The 21,305-nt window shown below is 38.3% G+C and overlaps 1 protein-coding gene across 1 annotated transcript; it reads left to right on the forward strand.

Moving 5' to 3' along the window:
- Window positions 1-19: 19 nt before the first annotated feature.
- VPS36 (vacuolar protein sorting 36 homolog) lies at window positions 20-20,366 on the forward strand. Its single transcript, XM_061353162.1, has 14 exons — window positions 20-213; window positions 1,475-1,543; window positions 5,216-5,286; window positions 6,318-6,432; window positions 7,852-7,941; window positions 9,242-9,328; window positions 12,496-12,528; window positions 12,639-12,716; window positions 13,121-13,255; window positions 14,195-14,260; window positions 14,792-14,856; window positions 15,299-15,383; window positions 18,079-18,155; window positions 18,238-20,366. The coding sequence occupies exons 1-14, from the start codon at window positions 118-120 to the stop codon at window positions 18,329-18,331; spliced, it is 1,161 nt and encodes a 386-aa protein (XP_061209146.1). The 5' UTR covers window positions 20-117; the 3' UTR covers window positions 18,332-20,366.
- The last annotated feature ends 939 nt before the right edge of the window (window positions 20,367-21,305 follow it).

The raw sequence follows: 21,305 nt of genomic DNA on the forward strand, positions 1-21,305 counted from the left end.
GCCGTTAGGGGGCGCGGTGCGGCCGAGGATGGGGCCTGCTGTGACCGCGGCTGCGGGCGGGGAGCGTCGGCCGCGGCCTGCCTCTACCGAGAGTGAGGGAGGGGAAGGGGCTGCGACATGGACAGGTTCTCGTGGACCAGCGGGTTGCTGGAGCTGGGGGAGACGCTGGTGGTGCAGCAGCGCGGCGTGCGCCTCTACGACGGGGAGGAGAAGGTGACGGGAGCGGTCCTGCTCGGGGCCCCACGGCCCTGCTCGGCCCAGCGAGCAGGGGGAGGGGGGAAAACGGCACGGCAGTGGACGCTGGCCAAGGCGGGCGGCGGTGGGGGACGTGGCTGCGGGTAGTATGCGGGGGGGGGGACACGGGACGAGACGAGGCGTGCGAGGGGGCTCGGGCTGCAGGCGGAGAATCCGTCAGCGCTGAGAGAGCGCAGTACTGATTGCTCCGGGGTCCGGCCCTGTGAGAGGACTGTTAGGGAGGTGATCCAGGCTTTGTGGCTGAGAAAGGGCTCGCGCGGTGTGTGCCACACGGGGGCAGGGCTGGGCGTGTGTAGCTGGTGACACTGTCATGGTGTCCCCTCTGTGGGCTGTCACTTCCCGGGTCAGGGCTGAGCACTTTTTGGCTTTGATGTCATGTATACGTGTCATACAGTTCACACCTGAGTCATCCCGGTAGCTGTAAAATGCTGTCTAGCTCTGGTCCTGAAGGGTACTCTCTTGCATCGTTGGATGGTGTACTGGGGCATATAGTCCAGCTTTACCTGAAAACGTGGGACCAGATAATCATTGAGGTCTCTTGCAATCTGGTATTCTATGATTCTACCAATATCCGAGCCTACCCCCTTACTGCTTTGCTTCACTGCTGTACTGAACTCTTGATCTCTTATTTTTATCACATGGCACTAGTTGCATGCCCTCATAAAAAGCTGCCTCAGGTTTTGCAAGTAGGAAGCAATTTGCTAACGCACATTTCTCACATACTGATTGCTGTCTGATAAATAAAGAATTTTTAAACAGTAAAACGGACACAAGCAATACTCGTGTGATAGATAGGCGGGAAGATTTCAGACTGCATAGCATCTGCATAGTGTAGGTGGCTCTGCTTTTTTGTATACCTTTCACTTTCTTTGTCAACACATAGTGTTCCAAAGCCATTAGCCCTGTTTAAAACATATTTAAGAATGTTTGTATATCTTGCACATATGGAGGGAGGATCCTTCAGGATATCCTAGGGGAAAAATTTATATAGTTGAAAAAGGAAGTTTGTGTATATGCGTCTAGTCTTTTTATACTAATTTCTCCATTGTTTCCTAAACTTGATTTATTGTGTTTTCTGAAAAAAAAGAGAGTGCTCTCAAAATATTGGCTTGTTGCATCTGATTGCTGTGTTGTGGTAATGTGTAATGTTTTCAAGATGAGTATTTATGCAGTTTACTGGTTAAATTTGTTGTTGATATGTTTAATTTTTCCTGTTTAGGTGAAATTTGATAGTGGAATATTACTTCTTAGCACACACAGGCTACTCTGGAGGGACCAGAAGAATCATGTAAGTCCTGCTTTTGTCTCTTTTTATGCTATTCAATTGTAAATGCCATAATAAATAACAGGTAGTTTGCCACTGAAGAGACTGCACATGGAGAGGAGGTTCTTCTTCCCTTTGTGTTTTGTATTAGAAGTACAGTCCATTTTTTGACTCATAGTAGAAAGAAAGTTATGTACAGGAATGATCTTTCACCCAATTCTGCTTTAATAAAATATTAAAGAGATGAGGAGGGATGGGAATGAATCATACAAATTTTACTTTTTTGAGGAGCAGAAATAGAACAAAAGACTCTGCTCTCATGCAATTCCTTGTCTCAGTTTTACCTTCCCAACTGCCTGTTCCTGCGCTGAACCATTCCTTCAAGAAGCCACAACATCTGCCTGTACTGCTATGGAGAACTGACTCAGAGCTCAGGTGACAGTTAGAACTACAGTGTAGTAATACTGATGCTGAATGCTTTGTATGATCAAGCCACAGACTGAGATTGCAGGCTGACATTGAAGACAACAAACACATGCAAAGCTCTAAGTAGACTGTGACAGCATGCACCATTTCACAGCTGCAGTTAAGGAGAAGTCCTAATCTGAACCAGGTTTGATTATGTTTGTTCTGGACATAGTATTTTAGAAACTTAGGCCTGCAAGCCAAAGTTTAGACAGAGCATGTTCAGATGACAGGTTTTTAAAGGCAAATTATATTCCAGTGGGCTAGTTTCACGCAAGGATAGCTCAAGCACATCTCATACCCAAAAGCCTCTCCCTACCAAATACCACATCCTTGCTCCAGAGCAGGGAACTACTTAGAGCCTTCTGAAGGTAAAGTCACTGAGGGTGTTCTTAATTTGGCAAAGCTGTAGATTTTTTTTTCTTTACAGATTGTTTGCAGGAACAGCAGAACTATTTTTAGTACAAATTTTTCAATATGTTTTGAGAGCTGGTCCCAGGGTGAGGTTATTGTTAAACAAGGTGGGGTTGATTGTCCAGACCACGACCTATTCTCTGTAAACTAACTTTTTGGTTTAGGTACTGTCAGTGTGAGATTACTTATCTGTGCATCTCTTTTTGAGAGGTGGGCATGTACTGCAACATGCACTGCTTCTAATATTCTGTCTCGGACATTTGCTTGCTTGGAGTAACGTTAAGCACTATGGTTTCAGCAAGTCTTACAACTGTTCATATCCCTGTTCTCTCCTTCCCAACAAAAGGATGACATTTGTCTCTTTTTCCTGACCTCTCATCTTGCTCCTAGGCCACATGGTTTCTTGTACTCTTCCCAGGTAATTGAATTTGCTAAATCAACAGAGAAGAATCTTTGAGAATAAGAAAAATAGTTTCAGGTTTCAGCAAAGATTTTGACAAGTTCCAGGCTTGATTAACAAACAGGGCAGAAATATATGTCCAGGATGTTGGCAGAAATTACCCAGTTCTCATCAGGTACAAATGTAGGTCACTGGTGTGGTAAATCAGGCTGCTTCTTTTTCAGGCTCTTAGGCCTGAAACATGGGTAGCACAGTGCCCTTATATTTTCATGCTGAGTTGTTGACTAATTTCGGCTGATACAACATCAGCCTTATAAACCTTACCTAGCATACCTAGAATAAACCTGTAGAGAGAGTTCTTTTTTTTTTGTGTCAGCAGACTTGAGTAATAAATGGGGCACTTGTCATTAGGTTAACATAGCAAACCATTTTACAGAGCCAAACAGCTGTGTTTTATGGCTGCTGTTGTTACATACCACCTGCAGTTGAACAGTATAAAAAATACAGAGATTTGCAGAGGAAAAAAAAAAAAAAAGGTAAATCTTGCACGTTTGTTACATAGCTATGTCTGTACAACATTTTAAGTGATAAAATCATGCATAATGTGAGCATGAGACATGAGGAAAAAATCCCAAACAAATTAACTCACAGCATTTTTAACACACCTCTCTTTTTGTATCGCTTCTCTCACCAGAAAGAGGCGATTCTAAGACACTGTGTTTGCAATAAGTTCAAAACTTTCTAGCTGTGAACTAAATGAATCAATCAGTTTGACAGTGTACATATTATATATAGTTGGACTCTTTTGACATGTTCAAAACCTTTTTCTAACAGAAGTATCATTTTGCCTGTGTTTAAAGGTCCAGAACTATGTGAGCATTTTGCCGAGCAGTAACTGTTTTCTGTAATGGCTGTAGAATCTAGAGCCACAGAAGAATCTAGATAGCTTGTATTAAGAGGTTTTGTAACAGGAAGTGCAACCCATGTTCTTTCCCAATGACAGATTTACTCGTTAGTTAGTCTCTGCATATCTACTTTGCTAATCTCCAATTTAATGAGTATTTAATTGTTCCGTGCAAAGAGGAACAATTTTTGTAGTAGGGATTGAGAGGGCCCTATAATGGTGTTCATTACAGCTTGGTGTTAGGCACACCTTCTTGGCAGATGGAAGAGAGAGGTTCCGAGAGGGAGCGCAACTTACGCTTCCTGTATCATGGGTGACTGTCAGTCACCAAGCTGTGTTGCAGAAGATGATGTTCACCAAAGGATATTCACCAAAACAAGACCAGGCACCTAATTAGGTGCTTTGTTGAATCACCCCCCTGAGCAATTTCTGTCTCAAGCATATAGAAAAGGTTTAGCCTATTCTCCCAAAGATGGTACAGTGTTGTTTCTTTGTCTGCTTTGTTTTGTCTAAAGCACAGTCCAGTAAATGTGTGCTGAGATGCATCAAGTACTGGATTAAGTCAGTAGGTGTGGGATAGGTGGAGAAATTCCTCTTCCATTCGGAGGATAGTCTAGCTGTTTAAATGTTCAACAAAAGCACAAAAGACTGGTGCTTTTAGATATTATTTTAGCTCCCAAAGTAATACCAATGCAAAAAATGTTAAGAACCCATAAGTATTGTGCATTCAGGAATAAACTGCAGTAGTGTGGAAATTTTAGTGTGGAAGTTTTGAACTTAGATACCAAAGACTTGTTAAATTCCTGAGTCCTTCTATGAATCTAGCCTGAGGTGTTAAAACTAGGCAGGATATGTCTTCAGAGTCATAGAATCATAGAATAGTTAGGGTTGGAAAGGACCTTAAGATCATCCAGTTCCAACACCCCTGCCATGGGCAGGGACACCTCCCACTAAACCATGTCACCCAAGACTCTGTCCAACCTGGCCTTGAACACCTCCAGGGATGGAGCATTCACAACTTCCCTGGGCAACCCATTCCAGTGCCTCACCACCCTCACAGTAAAGAACTTCTTCCTTATATCCAGTCTAAACTTCCCCTGTTTAAGTTTGAGCCCATTGCCCCTTGTCCTATCACTACAGTCCCTAGTGAAGAGTCCCTCCCCAGCATCCCTATAGCCTCCCTTCAGATACTGGAAGGCTGCTATGAGGTCTCCACACAGCCTTCTCTTCTCCAGGCTGAACAGCCCCAACTTTCTCAGCCTGTCTTCATATGGGAGGTGCTCCAGTCCCCGATCATCCTTGTGACCCTCCTCTGGGCTTGTTCCAACAGTTCCATGTCGTTTTTATGCTGAGGACACCAGAACTGCACACAGTACTCCAAGTGAGGTCTCACGAGAGCAGAGTAGAGAGGCAGGACCATCTCCTTCGACCTGCTGGTCACGCTCCTTTTGATGCAGCCCAGGATACGGTTGACTTTCTTTAATTTCATTTGTGTTTGCATTGATTATTCCAGGAGTGTTGCATTGCTGTACCTCTGTCTCAGGTCGTCTTTATTGAAGAGCAAGCGGCTGGGATAGGAAAAAGGTAAGGTCATTGTCTTTTTCAGATTGGTAGTTTGCAAATGCATGTTATGTGAGGTACCCAAGATTATATATTAATTCATGGTAGGTTCCATTTGCAATCAAAGTTTCCAGACTGACAGCTATAAGGACCTTCTTGCCTCACTTGAGGTCAAATGTGTAAGAGAGTCATGACGAAAGTGTATCTGATGTGATCTGTTAAATAAGTGGCCTGTAATCGCTAAACAAGGATGTGTTCTAGGTTTCACAAGAAAAAGAGAAAAAAAAAATAATGCAGATATACATATGTGGTTGACAGCTGCTTGCAGCCTACAGAATGGGTGAGGTAATATCTGAGGGTTTCCAGAAGAAATCAGGTAATTCGCTAATCCTAGAAAAGTCAAGCAAATAAAGACCCTTGAAGAAGTATCAGTAAAATGAAATGGGAATGGTGGACTTAACAGTTGTGCTGTGATAGCAGTCTGTTATGTTCCTAAAAAAATGTTATCTCAAGGTTTGTTTTGGTGGTAGGTGTCATTTTAGACTGTTACTTGCATGCATGTTACCTTTGAATGTTGGTTTTGGACAAATTGACATACAGTGTTTGCAAGTGGGATACAAGTGGGATAGATTAAATGTAATACTGAGACCTTGTGTTTTCCTGTGACAGAGATACTGTATTTTGGCAGTAGTTACTGCAAGTCAAAAGCCAACTCAAATACTAGTTTTTATCATAGCTAAAAGGCTTTTCAGAATTTGTTACTTGAAATGTACAAATTTGTTAAATTTATTTTTTTTTTTAGGAATTGATGGTGGGTACTTTTTAAATTTTTGAGATGTTTCAGAGGTTATAGTAGTTTTCATGCAAGAACTATAATACTGAGTCAAAATACGTAAATGTTAATGCACAGACATAAAGCATTATTGATGTACTTCAGCGCCTATGTGAGATAAAGTTAATAGAAGTTTTGATTAAATAGTCAACTTTGATCATAGAAATTTTTTTTTAGATATTACAGAAAGTTGCCACTTGTCTTTCCTTGAACTTTTTCTTAGTGCTAAAATAGTGGTTCATCTTCATCCTGCTTCTTCAAACAAAGAGCCTGGTCCATTCCAAAGCAGCAAATATTCCTACATCAAACTTTCTTTCAAAGAACATGGGCAGATTGAGGTAAGTTTTGTACCAAGCCCAGCACATCATATCTTTGAACACGCTTTTCTCCTCTTGCTGTGTTAGTGATAATTTTCCATGATCTTTCCATGTTTACCTTTGAGGTGGAGCTTTTTTAATACATCCTTTTTGAACACAAATGTTATGAAGCTTCAGGGTTTTATACTTTGATTAAATCACACACATAGAGTTCTAGAAATGGTAAGAAGCATTATTAGGCTTTTTTCTTATGTTAGTACTTTTAATACAATTTTATTCTTCTTTTTAAAATCTTTTAAATTGACCACAGGATTTTCCAGAACGACATTTCCAAAATCTGTTAAATGTTTAACAGAGTAAAAGATGTTTCTTCGTACTTAATGCTTTACTGAACAGGAATCATGCAACATACTCCTAATCATCACTGTAATTTAGTGCTGAACACTTTCTGTTGCCTCAGAGCTTTGTTTCATTTTATGCTTTACAAATCTTTAATTTATTTTTATCTACACTGAATCTCAAAGGCTTTGAGCAGTCTGGAAAAAAAACATGATCTGTTTTTAAAAGAAGTCTTATCCTAAAAATTGTGAAGAAATCACAGTCTGTAAATAAATTTCGCAGTATATGATCCTCACTTGAATAGACTGAGAACTTTAACTTTGATATCAGATTTTCAACTTGGAATTACTTATAAATGCCTTATAAATGCAAGTGCTTGATTAGCCTCATTCATTGCTTTGTGAGCAGTTTTCAGTTTAGGACGAGCGTAGATTTATGCTTTGTTATAATTGTTTAGGTGTTTTGCCTAATTGTAACCTTGTTTATTTTCATGTTGATGTTCAGGTCTGAAAATCAAACATACAATGCTTACTGGTTCCCCAGCATATCAGTTACACTCCAGATCTTTTCTTTATAAATTTGGAATGCTTTCCTGTGAACTCTAACCATAAGAAGGGAATAGGTTTTCTTTCTGGATTTTGGTCAGTGGGATACACTTACTATTAACTAATTAACTAATGCCACATTCTGTTATTAGCAGTAAACAAATAAGTCCAATTGATCTGTGTGGTTTTCTTTATACTGCTGAATTAACGAATCAGTAGTAGTTGTGTTGTTCAGCTTCCCTTCCATTTAAAAACCTGCCCTTAAGCAAACCTTGACATTTTTAACTTTAGCATGTTTTGGAACATTTTTGAATATCTGAAGAAAAATATTTCACAATAGAAGTACTTAAGCAAGTGTAACATGGCTCCTCCACTAAGGCATGTATTTTTGAAGACTGGACATTAAGAATTTCCAGATAATGAATGTTGTACTGTGGAGGGGTAGGTGCTTTGTCTTACAGTGAAATTTATTTAGTCTACCACCAAGATAATAGAAATATCCAGAGGTACTCCACACAGTTTATGAAACTGAGTTGTCACTCTTTAATGCTTGCAGTTCTATAGACGATTATCTGAAGAAATGACACAAAGGAGATGGGAGAGCATGCCTACTGGTCAGACCCTTCAAGTTAACAAGGATCCACAGGTATTTGCAGAGCTTCTGAGCAGAATCTGTATGTAATCTGTTGGTTCCACTTCTTGTTGTCCTCTTATACTGCAGCTGGCATGTCTCTGTAACCAACATCATGGGTACAAGTGGAAATTCAGCTTTACTTTGCCTGCTTCTTCACTGGAACAGATTAGTTCTTCCTTTGCATTTTTCACCTGATAGAGAAGGTTTTACCCTCTCTTTCTTGAGTGTGTTTAGACTTGAATGAGATCATTTTTTTAAGTGTAGTGACACACATACACACACAGTTATGCCAATATTATATATATATTTGCATACAGTTTTATTCAGCATGAGAGGTCTAATGAAGCTGAAAGATTTTTGGTTTTAATTGTGATTTATGTTTTATTTTTTGTGGCTGGAAGTCAAATATACAACATGTAACTTTTATATAACTCTCTAGAATCTATTTAATTCTTTGTATTCTAAATGGACAGTGGTTACGGACAATCTCTGCCATGTTAGATTGCCTTCTTTATCTGTCTTTATACTTCTAGGTTATAAACTGTGATAAACATGTAGATGTTGTTTCATGTAGTACTACATGAACGAAGTAATGGTTTAAAGATTGTTTAATGACTAATCACATATGTCCTCTGTAAATGAAGTACCTATAAACTTTGCTGCATTTGGACTCACAGGGAAGCCTGTGTCAAGAATCACTTAATGAGAATGCCTTGCCTCCTGTTCTTATTATTAAGCCATAGCAAATCGTTAACAGTAATGGTAAGCTTTGCAGTCAGAGGTCTGTGGGATGGCACCACTGTAACTTAGGTACCAGCCTTTCTAAAACGTATTTGGCATCAAGTGAAAGGTTCACCATCACTTCCATTCTGATACCTCTCAGCAATGTAAATTACACTGTACTTAGCATCATGTTTATGGCTGTTTTTTCAGGATAGATTTCTTGAGGCAATCGTGTTTAGATATGTATTTCCACAGGTCTTGTATGGATGTTCATATGGACTCAGAAGCTTTACTTGAGATGAACTGTGATGCTCAGTCTGGATCAGGCTATTAAGCATCTTCATATTAATAGCTTCAATATAATCTATTATCTGTCTACTACAGCAAATTCATACATGTTTTACACTTACTGTGTGTTTTTTTGCACTGGTTTAAAAAATATTTCACAAAATATATGAAATATTATATACATAATACTAGCTCTTTGGGGGAACATTTCCTGTCTTATAATGTAAGGTTTTTCACAGAGAGACGGATGACAAAACTTAGCATTTCCTATTTTTATTCCTTTCATTATTTTCTTTTGCAGGCAGGAAGAATAAGGGCTGTAGGAATTGTAGGGATTGAAAGGAAATTGGAGGAAAAGAGAAAAGAGACTGACAAAAACATTTCCGAGGTAAATACACTGAAGTTTCAAGGTCAAACACCTGTCTGAACCATATACATTCATTCACGTTTTCTTTTAGGGGCAACTGAGACTATTTGTTGTTTCTTTTGGGAAATCTGAATTGTTTAAGAGTGTATAGTTTACAGTTATTTACCTTGTTTAACTGGCTTTTCACTATATGTAAAGATATTTCATTTAAACAGTTCCTTTCAAGAAGGCTGTTCTTTGAAACTAACTGTGTGTATTTGTAAAATTGGTTTTGGTAGAATTAGAAATCTGAGTTCAGTAACTTTTCATCAAGAAAAACAGGACACAAAGGCATGTGCAGAAAGAGGCTATTACAAGTTTGGAGGTTTTTTTATAGCTAATTTTGGTTTCAGTTGAAAACTTAATATCTGTTAAGAAAAATATGCTGATCCAAGTGTCTGCACGTAACTGTGGTGATGTTAGGTTTTAATATTATATATATTCAGGTTTTAAATGTTAGGTTTAGTCTTATAGTTACTGTAACCTGTTCTACAGTCCAGGCATCAGCAAGATCTTACAAGTGTCTTTGTGAAACACCTGGGCTAGGTGGAGCCATCCTTTTCTCCAGAAAGAGCACAGTAGTTGAATTCCAGATACCAGTACTGATGGACAATAGGCACTTAATTTCTTAATACATACCAGAGAGCAGTATCTTCAAAAATAGGCTGGTTCTGTCTTGGTAGTAGAGATTGATGCAGAAACACTCATAACTGCATGCAACAGGTTCATTTTCATGGCAAAGCTTCATGGGTTTCAGTATGCCAGAATGAAAAAGGCATTCACTGATCTGGTACGTAAGAAAATCATAGCACCTTTGCAGGCTGTGTGCTGTTTCAGATACTGGTAGCATTAAACTTTTTTCTTTCTGTTTATGAGGAATGTAATGAATGAAGTTCTGTGTGTAATTCAAAAGGTATTGTAGTTACATGCATGTGTATATAGTTCAAAAGGTATTGTCTGGTTATTTTTTCCTTTAGTAGCTTTGTCAGAAAGTAAAAGAAATCCATTTATATGTGTTGTATGAACAGAGGAAAACCATGACTTGTAAAACCCTGCCTTCCTCCAGCTTTAAATGTTATAAATGACTTAATTTAAAAAATGGTGCCCTGGCTTCCAGGAAAAGGCTTCCTGCATCTGCTGTTCACTGCTGATAAGAATCCAGTTCTTTAGCCTTTTGTTTATCTGAGGAAGTTCCTGTTAGGTGTGTGCACATTCCCCTTTGTTTCCAGGCCTGCCCTCGGTGAGTCAGGCAGAGGAGGAGTTAGACACAGCATGCTGTTTATTTAGCTAAATCAAGGGCTCTTTTGATGAGTGATGTTTTCATGCAGGTTATAGAGATTAGAAATAAGCTGAAAAAGCCTTGTTGGAAAACATTTTGTTGATACCTTATATAAGTACAGTAGAAGGACTTTGTTTTACATTAGAGATGGGGAACTATAGTAAATGATGGAATTTGGTAGATTAGGAAGTAAGAAAAAAAGTTCCAAAGAGAGCTTTTGTTCTAATAGCGGTAGGTTATTGTTATACAGTGGTACATTTTCTGTTCTCACGTTGGACCTAGGCTTGTCCCACTTAATTTTGGATACCTAGTTTAGGTGCCAAGTGTTAAGAGGCTAAACTTCTCCAGTTAGTGGATAAACAGTGGCATCACTGGGAGGGGGGGTTCAGATGAAAATCAACCTTATACATTCTTGGAAGCATCTCCCTTTCTTCTTTGTATGTTAAGTCTCAGACCAATAAGCTACTAAGTAAGGCACCTAAATATAGATGGGAACAATTGGGTCTTCCTGCACAAACTCTGCTAAAGTGTGTCTTTCCAGTAGGGATCAGACAGAATAAGTTAGGAATCTGATAGAAGCAATGGCAGGAAGCTGTAGGCAAGATGTATCTCTGGTCATTCGACATACTCTAACTTCTTTACTTGTGGCTGGAGGAGTTGGGTGCTGCTGTTGGGCAGACTTTAGCAGAAGAGGTTCAGTAATCACTCCCACTTGGGCATGTTGTCATGTATTTGAGAGAAGTGGGTGAGAAGGCTAAATTTGTGTTGCTGAGTTTGTGAGGAAGCTGCTTTTTAATGTAGTTGCTAACTCTTCTTTTTTTCTTAACATGAATTTTTTAATGCTAGTTGGTTTTCATTACTAAAACTTTTGAATTTCAGTATACCTTCAGCTTGTTCTTAAAGTATGTTGTATTTAAGCCAAAAAATGCCTTTTGTGACTTGTAGAATTGTTGCATTTGAGACCATAGGGTTTTACTAAGCTTAATAGACTTGATATATGGTCAATGGTGGGTGTCCAGTTCATTGAATTTAATTATTTTTATTTTTTTTTTCGTGGAAGGAGAAGTTTTCTTAGGTTAGAAAAAAGTTGTTTTGTATAAATAATTTTCCCTTGCTCTGGGAGGCATTTTGGTTTTAGATCCGACAACTAGAGTTTTCAGAGGATGTTTTTCATCTAGTTTTTATTGTAATTTATTTAAATCTGATGTTTGTCTCATGGACCTTATTTAATTCATTTTTGAACTGTTTTTTTTGTTTATCGTGGTAGCACCACTGCCCAAGTGTATGGCCCTTTTAAATGAAGAGATGTTGCTACACATTTTCAGAGGTGTTGTCTCTTCAGTTAAGCATGCATACATGTTAAAGCATATACCCTCTTCCTCGCCCATTTGAAATTACCGTTTCTTACTAATTTAGTAACATCTACTGATGAGAGGAAAATTATCTTGTCAGGAGGAGTAGTTCTGTAGCTGGCTTTCTGCTGGCCAGAAACAATAGATCTCCCTGAGTGAGGGTTAACTGTTGGAAGAAAACCTACCACCACCATCAAGAAACCTTCCCCAACTTTAGGAGAGCATAATAAACTCGGACAGTTTAATCTTTTCTGGGCCTCTGTTACTGTTGTTCCTTCCTATCATATGGACTTCATATTGAACTATGGAAAGCGTGTGATTGTTTGCTTCTTCTCTGCATTCTTTGCTGTTTATGGATTGTATAATTTTGATGTTAAAACCTGATATACACAGACATATCAAGCAATTATATATAATATTTACGAATAGCTTGGATAGGTGGACACGGGCAGCTCACTGTATCCATGAAGCTGAATGTTGTAATTATACTGATTTGCATTGTCTGCTTTTCATTTCAGGCTTTTGAGGATCTCAGCAAACTAATGGAGAAGGTATGGTATACGTCACTTACCGAAGTAGGCTTATGCTCGTTTTCTCAGTTTTAAGCATGCTTTTCACTGTCGTGCTGAAAGTTGACTTACTGATATTTCTTTCTTAATAGGCTAAGGAGATGGTGGAGTTATCCAAGTCAATAGCTAATAAGATTAAAGAAAAACAAGGTGATATCACTGAGGATGAGGTAAATTAAGTTTGTTTTTAAAGTCAACAGAAGTGTTCCTATGCAAAGCAAAAAGCTATCCATTTAATACATGTAATGTTAATAAAGAGCACTTCATGATTGGGGTTTTTTTGTGATTTAATTCTACATAAAAGGTATTTACTTGTTTAGTGTTAGCTTGTCTTTTGACCCCTTTTAAAAGTAAAGATTTTATTGCCTTTGTGTAAATTTTTGTATTTTTGAGCTCTGCTGGTCAAGAAGAAATTGTATTAAGTCTTGCCTTCTCTTTGCTAGTAATTGGCTTATTGGTAGTAAAAGGAATGTATTTATTCATTAAAACTGTCTGATAGTAATAAAATCAAAGACTTTTAAAAACCAGAATCATTCACTAGGTGATATACTTTTAAACTTATTTGTTTGTTTAGACTATCAGGTTCAAGTCGTATCTACTGAGTATGGGTATAGCTAATCCAGTTACTAGGGAGACATATGGATCTGGTACACAGTACCACATGCAATTGGCAAAGCAACTGGCTGGAATACTGCAGACACCGTTGGAGGTAAAGTACCTAATATTGCACCAGCATTTTCCATGTGTTGCTAAATTTTGATAGAAATGTTTCGACTGTAGTCCTGTGCCTCTTTTTAAAGCACCAGATTTAGCAGCACAGCTTCATATTCAGTGTTTATGAAAGGAATATATATCCTCTTTCAGAATAAAAAAGCTTAAATGTAAGTAAAAATTTTTCTTTGGAGCAATGGAAACTCAAGTTCTAATTTGCAAAATATCAGTGATATTCAGAAAATCATACTAGCAGTCCTTCTTCTATTTGAACAGCCCTGATTTCATCCATTGCTGCAGAATATTACTTTTATAAAGAAACAGTGAAACAACACTGACTTGGAAAATAGAAGTAGTCAGTCTTTAAACTCCTTAAAAATCACACATTTTGCAAATGTAGCGCAGAGTTATTACATAGATTACCCCACCTTAGTAATATCTCATGTTTTAATTGATCTGAGGCTATTACAGAATTCAGGAGTCTCACCAAAAAGTTAGATTTCATGTTGCGATTTACAGGGCTATATGTCTGCTAAAAAGCATGGATGTTACAGTATTCTTGCGAAAGCTGTGTGCTACCTACTGTGATGAGAACAGAAAACTGAGTGTGTCTGAAAAGTAAAAAACAGGAAATTGATTGATTGATTTAATATATTGAAATTCCTTATTCCTGAGATTTATTCTTTGCTTTAAAACCAAAGTAATTCACATTCTTTGGGTATAGTATCAGTGGTTTGCATTTAAAAATTATTACAGGAAAATGTATCATAAAAAACTTACCTCATACAGCAGAAATAAATAGTATCGCCTGGGTAGGTTTTTTTCATTAAGGCCATCAATAAGCTCCTCTGTTTTACCTGTTCAGTCAAATGCAATTTGAGATACTGGGTTTATGAGATTAATGCTATTTCTCTTACCAGTCTTGTGCTTAACACAGGAGCGAGGAGGGATCATGTCACTTACAGAAGTGTACTGTCTGGTAAATCGTGCACGAGGATTAGAGGTGAGAAATTGGGTTTATTAAATATTTCATAAAGTACACTTCAGTAATTAGTTAATTAAAGAAAAAGGGTCAAAGTGTTCCCTACCAGTTGGTCACACTACCTGCCTACAGCATGAAGTGATCAGCCCTTTATTAAACTTAGGGTTTTTTTACCTTTTTCCCTTCTCCTACTTCCATGTAATGTTTATGTGTCCTCTGGAAATTGTTATAATGTATGCTACTTTTTGTAATACCATATAAAAGGGAAAATCCATCTTTATTGTGAAAGAAAACTGGAAGGATGAAGAAAACTAAATAGATCAATTTTTTCTGTGAACAGGGCAAGAAGGATTATTACAGAACATGTAGTAAGGAAACAGAAAAGAGCATAGAAGCCAAGAAAATAGACTGCACAATACAAAGAAAGAAAACTAACAGTATTGTGTAGCCTGGTCTGTTTTATAGCTGTAGCTACTAAAAGTGTTTGGTTTGATGTTATGGTGTATACTTGAAATGCAGTCTGTGAATAAGTATGTTTTACTATTTTAATAGTTGCTGTCACCAGAAGATTTAGTAAATGCTTGTAAGATGCTGGAGTCACTGAAACTACCACTAAGGTAAAGCTTTACAGATGTATTTATACAACATGGCACTCTTCAAGGCAGACTATGGTGTTTCGACGAGTTAGTTTACCTGCAGTAGATTTTTTTATCTTTTTAAGTAAAGTTATGCTTTGCTGAAAGAATGCTCCAACATATGCTCTACATTAAAATATGAATTTTTAACCATGGTTTACTTTGCTAGGTAGGCAATTTTTTTTTCACTGTCAATACAGTTTTTTCAGACTGGGACAAGTGTTTACTAAGCAAATGTCATGCTCTTTTCAGTCTCTGCAGATTTTTTGAAGATACTTTTAATGTTAAGTTTATTTTACAGAGGGTTTTTTTTGTGTTTGTTTTCCTTTTGTAATGTGGTTATAGATGTGGGTGCATTAGAAATGTGACCATAGGTGATGTGAGCAGGGATTTTAGTTACTTTGACTCTCTCTTTGGATTTTAGGCTTCGGATATTTGACAGTGGTGTGATGGTGATTGAACTCCAGTCTCATAATGAAGAGGAAATGGTAGCTTCTGCTTTAGAGACAGTAAGTGTCCTTCATTTCCTTCAGTGTTCTGACCATGCTGGGGAAATTTAAAGACATTAGGTATAAGACCTTAAGGTAAAGGATTTCCTTTTGAGGTTTCGAAATACAAAATATTCCACTTTCAAATCTAACAGTAATACTAAAATAGCGCTTTTCATTTTCAAAGTGCTGTGCAGGCAATAATCTGAAGTCATTGCTTTCTCCTCAAGGGATAAGTCATTTTTCCATCTCTTTTCAAACTTCCTTAACCTTCGGCCTTCCTCTAAATCTTTTGTGCTGTAGGATGAATCCATGGCATGTATTAAGCACTTAATTTAACAGAAGTGGACTTCAGACTGTACACAGTATGCTTGTAGGCAGTGAAAGTAGCTCTTAATTCTTATTTAGTTTGGGTTTATTTCATAAAAGAGCACACTGTATGTGTAACACCTTGTACTGAGTTTGCTGCTGTGAAGAGCATTCGGAGAGTAGCACGTATATAACTAAGCTTAAGGAAAAAAATAGTATAAATTGCTTGGTGAGGTAAACCTTTGTGATCTTGCTACCTCTGAACTCTTTTAAAGTCCTGCATTTGTCCATTAGTCCATTATCTGTGAACTAATGGACATATTGTCCATTAGTCCATCCATAAAGTCCATTATTTGATGCATTTTCCTGTGTCTTTTACAGTGGGATATATTTTTTTTGTTTTTCGTAAAGCTGAGTAAGGGCTGATTCAGTGTATCCAAAGTTAAACATCAAAGTCAAAACCGACTTTGACTTGGACAGTTGAGGTAAAACAGAGCTATCACAGACACTTTTTCACGGTACGTGGGGTAGACTCTTCAGTGTGTTTTGCATAATTGTTACCATATAGCTTTCTTTCGTCAAAAATATTTTTAGATGAGAGAAAAGTATGTAGCTGTCTAAAAGATTCCATCCTAAATTATCAAAACTGAAATCTTTCAATGTATGTTAGACCTTTCAGTTTATTTTCTTATATTGACAGTAAAACACTTAAACCATTTTAGTTGCTTTTTCTGATTATTTTTGGTTTATAATTAATTTGTTGCCTTCAGTAAGAGTGCTTATCTCTTTGAAAGGAAAGGAAAAACTCTTTCTTTATAACAAATGAGGTCAACAGCAAAAAGCAACAGATGGTGGATTTATTACCGAAGTGCCTTTTTTATTTTCATAATATGAAACTGTGACTCCGTAGCAAAATGTAAGGGAGAGGCTTTGAGTGAGGAAGGCTAGCCTATAAGAGAAGATCAGACTTGTTGCCAAAAGCACCCAGTGCTTAATGTATCATGTACAGTAACATGAAACTTCTGAAAAGAAATGAAGTCACAGGCTTTCAGACAGGAGAGAGGTTTTGAGCAGCTGGTGAAGACAGGAGGTCAGAGGAACCCAAAGTCACCCTTAACAAGAGTAGTGGTTTAGGAATATATGCATATTAAATTGTATAGCTGACTTCCATTACCCAGATGTGATCACATAGCTTCATAATGTCTCAAGTTAGGACTAATTTAATCTGAGTTTCTGTAAAAAGACTATTGCTGAGAATGATGCAGAATAGACTCCTCCCCACCAAGTTAGATGGGAAGCAGGAAATGGCAACTTCATCTGGATTTACAAGTCTGATTGAATCTGGAGAAATGGAGAAATGGAAGAATTCTTGATTTGTAGGGTAACAAAACATGTTTATCTGTGAAATTCAATGTAGTAGCAGTAAGACTAGACTTCATACCTAGTATTTTAATACTGCCTGTGCAATGTTTGTGGCTTTAAACTGAAAAAAAAGGTTGAATTAGATGAGATATTAAGTTATTTACTGTGAGGGTGGTGAGGCCCTGGCACAGGCTACCCAGAGAAGCTGTGGCTGCCCCATCCCTGGCAGTGTTCAAGGGCGGGTTGTACAGGGCTTTGAGCAGCCTCGTCTAGTGGAAGGTGGCACTGCCCATGGCAGGAGGGGTTGGAACTGGGTGATCTTTAAGGTCCCTTCCAACCCAAACCATTCTGTGATTTTAGCATGCATTAACTATCCTGGCTGAAACAATGGTGCCAAAGTTTTGAGTCCCAGGACTGAAAAAAACAGTTACCTTTTGTGTCAACTGAATGTGATGGTGGACTCTTACTGTGCCCTGTAGTGTGCTGTAATATCAGGTGGAGTACTGAGGTTTGGTCATTTTTCTATAGGCAGCAGGAATATTTTAAATCCCATGAAACTCAAAATTCTGCACTTCCATCTGGGATGACTTAAATTTCTGCATCAGTGATCTGCCCTGGATAGGTCTTTTATTTCTCATTTAGGCTTTACTGTTTGCAGAATCACTTAGTATAGTTCGGCTGTGTAAATACTGGCTGTGACAGTACACTGCTGTCTGAGCTATTCAGGTTTTTCCATTCATTTTGTCCCAAGGTATCTTAAAAAATCATTTGAGTTTTTTGTGATATATTTTTTTACAGGTTTAACTCTTTTCTACTTTCTTTTTTTATACTTGGCAATTTTCCCAGGACACAAGAAGAGGTATTTGTAAAGGGAAATACTCATAATTATTTGTACTTTTTAAAAATGCAAACAAACTGCTTATCTCCACAAGCGATTTGCTTACCAGTTCATCACTGCACAAGGCTAGACCTGATTGAGGAGCTGAGAGAACTTGACTGTTCTTTCAATGCCAGTTTGTTTATCTGTGTATTTGTTTTTTAACAGGTATCTGAAAAGGGTTCTCTCACAGCTGATGAGTTTGCTAAGCTGGTGGGGATGTCTGTTCTCTTAGCCAAAGAAAGGTCGGTAATAATTGCTGTGTTTAGTACCTTCACTACTGTGTGTCCTCCAGTAATACAGCCCGTCTTCTTTTGCTTTCTCTAGGCTGCTTCTTGCTGAAAAGATGGGCCATCTTTGCAGAGACGATTCAGTGGAAGGCTTGAGATTCTACCCCAATTTATTTCTGACACAAAGCTAATGCAGTTTGTGTACAATTTGTTGTGTGACGGTTTAGGAAGTGAGCAGAGGGCAGAACCCTTCCAACAACTGACCTTACATTTGTTATTTGGTTACTCAACTGCAACAGTGATGAACATTGCCATGCTTTGCAGTTCTCAGGTATTTCATGTGCTGAATCCTCTTACGTGGAGCTGAAAGGAAATAGGAATCACTCAATCAGAAGCATGTGGATTGTCTTGAGCCAGCTAGCTCAAGTTTCATTTGATGTGTTCTGTAGTTTCTCATTAAGGGAAGTCAGATTAAGATTTCACACAAGTGAAAAGAATATACCTGTAGTCTGCCATGAGGGTTAGCACCCAAAAGACAGGTTTCTGCATACCCTAGTTTGTTTATGTCTAGAGCAACAAATCAGACAGATGTACCCATAGTGATAAGAAAAGTGACTTCGATGTGTACTGAGGTATAAGAAACAAACCTAGTATAGAATAACCCCTTCTCCCTGAAGTGATGAGCAGTTTTCTAAAAGGACCTTGGGGTTCTTGTACTTTGAGACAGAAGGAACCTGCTGATGGACAGATTAACCTATGTTATGTGAATCTAGAAAACACAGTGTTTGTTTTGTCATGTTTTATGCTAATAGCTCAGATAGAAGCATTGTTAGCACGGACTTCCTCCCTTCTCTTCCCTTGCCATCTTCCTTCCTGGCTCATTATGGTGCACTTCGGTGCCCTTTGTCTTCTCTTTACATAGTGGAGCAAAGTAGCCTCCTGTTGTTCTACTAGACTCCATTCTTTAATGTGCTTGGGTTTTATTTTTTGCTTGTATTGAAAGATCATTTGTTTGTTTCATCAGCCTGTATCTGTTTTGGAGAGACAGTTGGCTTCCTTATATATGAAAATTAATATACTTTGAAGGGAGGAAGAAGACTATCACCCTGTGTGTAATAGTCATGAGGTATTGGTATTCCTCACCCTGTGTTCACACTGAATGCAATTTGATAGTCTCAGTTTTCATAACTCCAGTGGAGTTGTTACATTACTTGAAGATCTGTTGTCATGGTAATAACGGTAAGTGGATGTTCACTATCCACGTCACTTACATTTTTGGCATTTTGAAGTGACCAGCTTTAGTAAATAACAAAATTAATGCAGGCTGTGGGCAAGATGGCACGTAGATAACTGCACTGTGGTCACAATGGCCAAATCGATACTACAAAAAAAGGAGGAGAAAGGCTTTTAAGAGCCTGCACATCCTTTCAGGACTACTTCAGTGTTACCATAGCTTAGACAAGGATTAAGAGCCTGCCAATGAGGAGTTCAGTGCAGAGATCCCTTCAGTGATGATGACTTTGGGTTATAGGATGCTCATTTATATCCAGGGAATTGTGTCCTCCTACCCTTGTCACAAGCAAATGTTTATGTAGTTTTCCTTTAGGGCAGTTTTCCTCTGTTTTATGGAGGTGCTAAAACTAAGGTATTTGACAAAATTGAAGGAACCAGTTCCACACTGTTCTTACTGTGTTAGCCACCTAGTATCATCTCCTCAAGAGCCTTATGGCTTGCTGCTTTTCTTCATCCTCTCCACAACCCACAGAAGAGACCTATGTGAGGTACCCCAGGCATCACACATCTGTGAAGGGACTGAAAAGTGAGAAATTCAGAAGAAAAAAGCTGGTTTGTGACAACTGTTTCTTTTGCCTGATACCCAAACTTGTAGAGGGAGACCAGTGGTTTATGGGCCTGAACTTCTCCCCACAAGGGGGCATGTCTTCTGTAGAAAGAAAAAAAACAGAAAGGAGATGCCAAGAGAAAGCTCCCAGCCTCTGTTGCTCCAACCCTGAGCGTTTCATTATCTTAATTAAGCAATAACAATACAGCCTATTTAGAATGATGATACTTTCTCCAGCTTTTCTTTCCCAAGTTTTGTCTTTAACTTTTTTTTTCTACAGGGAAGAAATCTGAGAGGTAAATTGTATAGCTGGTTTAGAATTTAAGTATATACATGTGAGAAAATGACTACTAGAAAGTAATAAAAATGAAAAGATTTTTCTTAAATAGACTGCTCTGTTGGTTTTTTTCATTCTAAATATTTTGGGGAACTTTAAAATCTTTACACATCAAAATCTTGTGGTTGTGTGGGGCAGGTTTTTAAAGCAGGTCATGTTTTTGCTGCCTCATTTTGTACCTAAAAGGGTACAAGATAGTTTTGATTTCAAATTAAAAGGCAGCATTAAATGTAATTAGAATCCTCCGGTTCTGTTGCTGAGCAGCCTGCGACCCATCCCAGCCAAAATCACAAAGCCACTGATGTCTACACAAGCACAAGTTTCACAAGGGAACCAGTCTGAGTGAGCCAAGCATGTCTCCTGTGCTAATACTCGAAAGGTGTTTGACACATGTTTTCCCAGCTGGAAGACAACAGCAATCCTATCTGTGATACCATACTGAGAGCCCGTTGTTTGGCAAACAAACGGAATGACATGTTTATGGATGTGTGGTACCTCACACTGAAGCTGTCATTGCCAAGACCTGTTTCCGTTGGTACTACCCACAAAAAAAATCTGTTGACCATCTCAAAGCAAGATTAAAGGAGAGAGGAAAAAAAGAAGTTGCCATTCACAGACCATTCTAGTTAAATACAAAAGGTGTCTATATGAACCTTTCATGTTTCGATTATTCCTAGAATATTTGTATTATTATATCTGAAAATTATCTCCTTTTGCCAGGGCTGCCCAATTACACAGTCCTTTGAAGAGAGGTTTGTAACAAATGTCTGTTCAAAAAGTACTTGTTTGGGGTTTTTTTATGGAGCAATCTTAGATGATGATTACATTTTTCATGTGAAAACACAAGCCTTCTTACATCTCTGATAGGAAAAGAGCGCTGCCTAGGAATCATGTAGAATAGTTTGGGTTGGAAAGGACCTTAAGGTCATCTAGTTCCAACCCCCCTGCCATGGGCAGGGTTCTATACATCTTTCCCATTTCTCCTTTG

The sequence above is a fragment of the Neopsephotus bourkii genome, unplaced genomic scaffold (genome assembly GCF_033783945.1).
Source record: "Neopsephotus bourkii isolate Nb327-2 ecotype Australia unplaced genomic scaffold, CSIRO-AGI_Nbou_v1 NB_663, whole genome shotgun sequence".
Taxonomy (NCBI): domain Eukaryota; kingdom Metazoa; phylum Chordata; class Aves; order Psittaciformes; family Psittacidae; genus Neopsephotus; species Neopsephotus bourkii.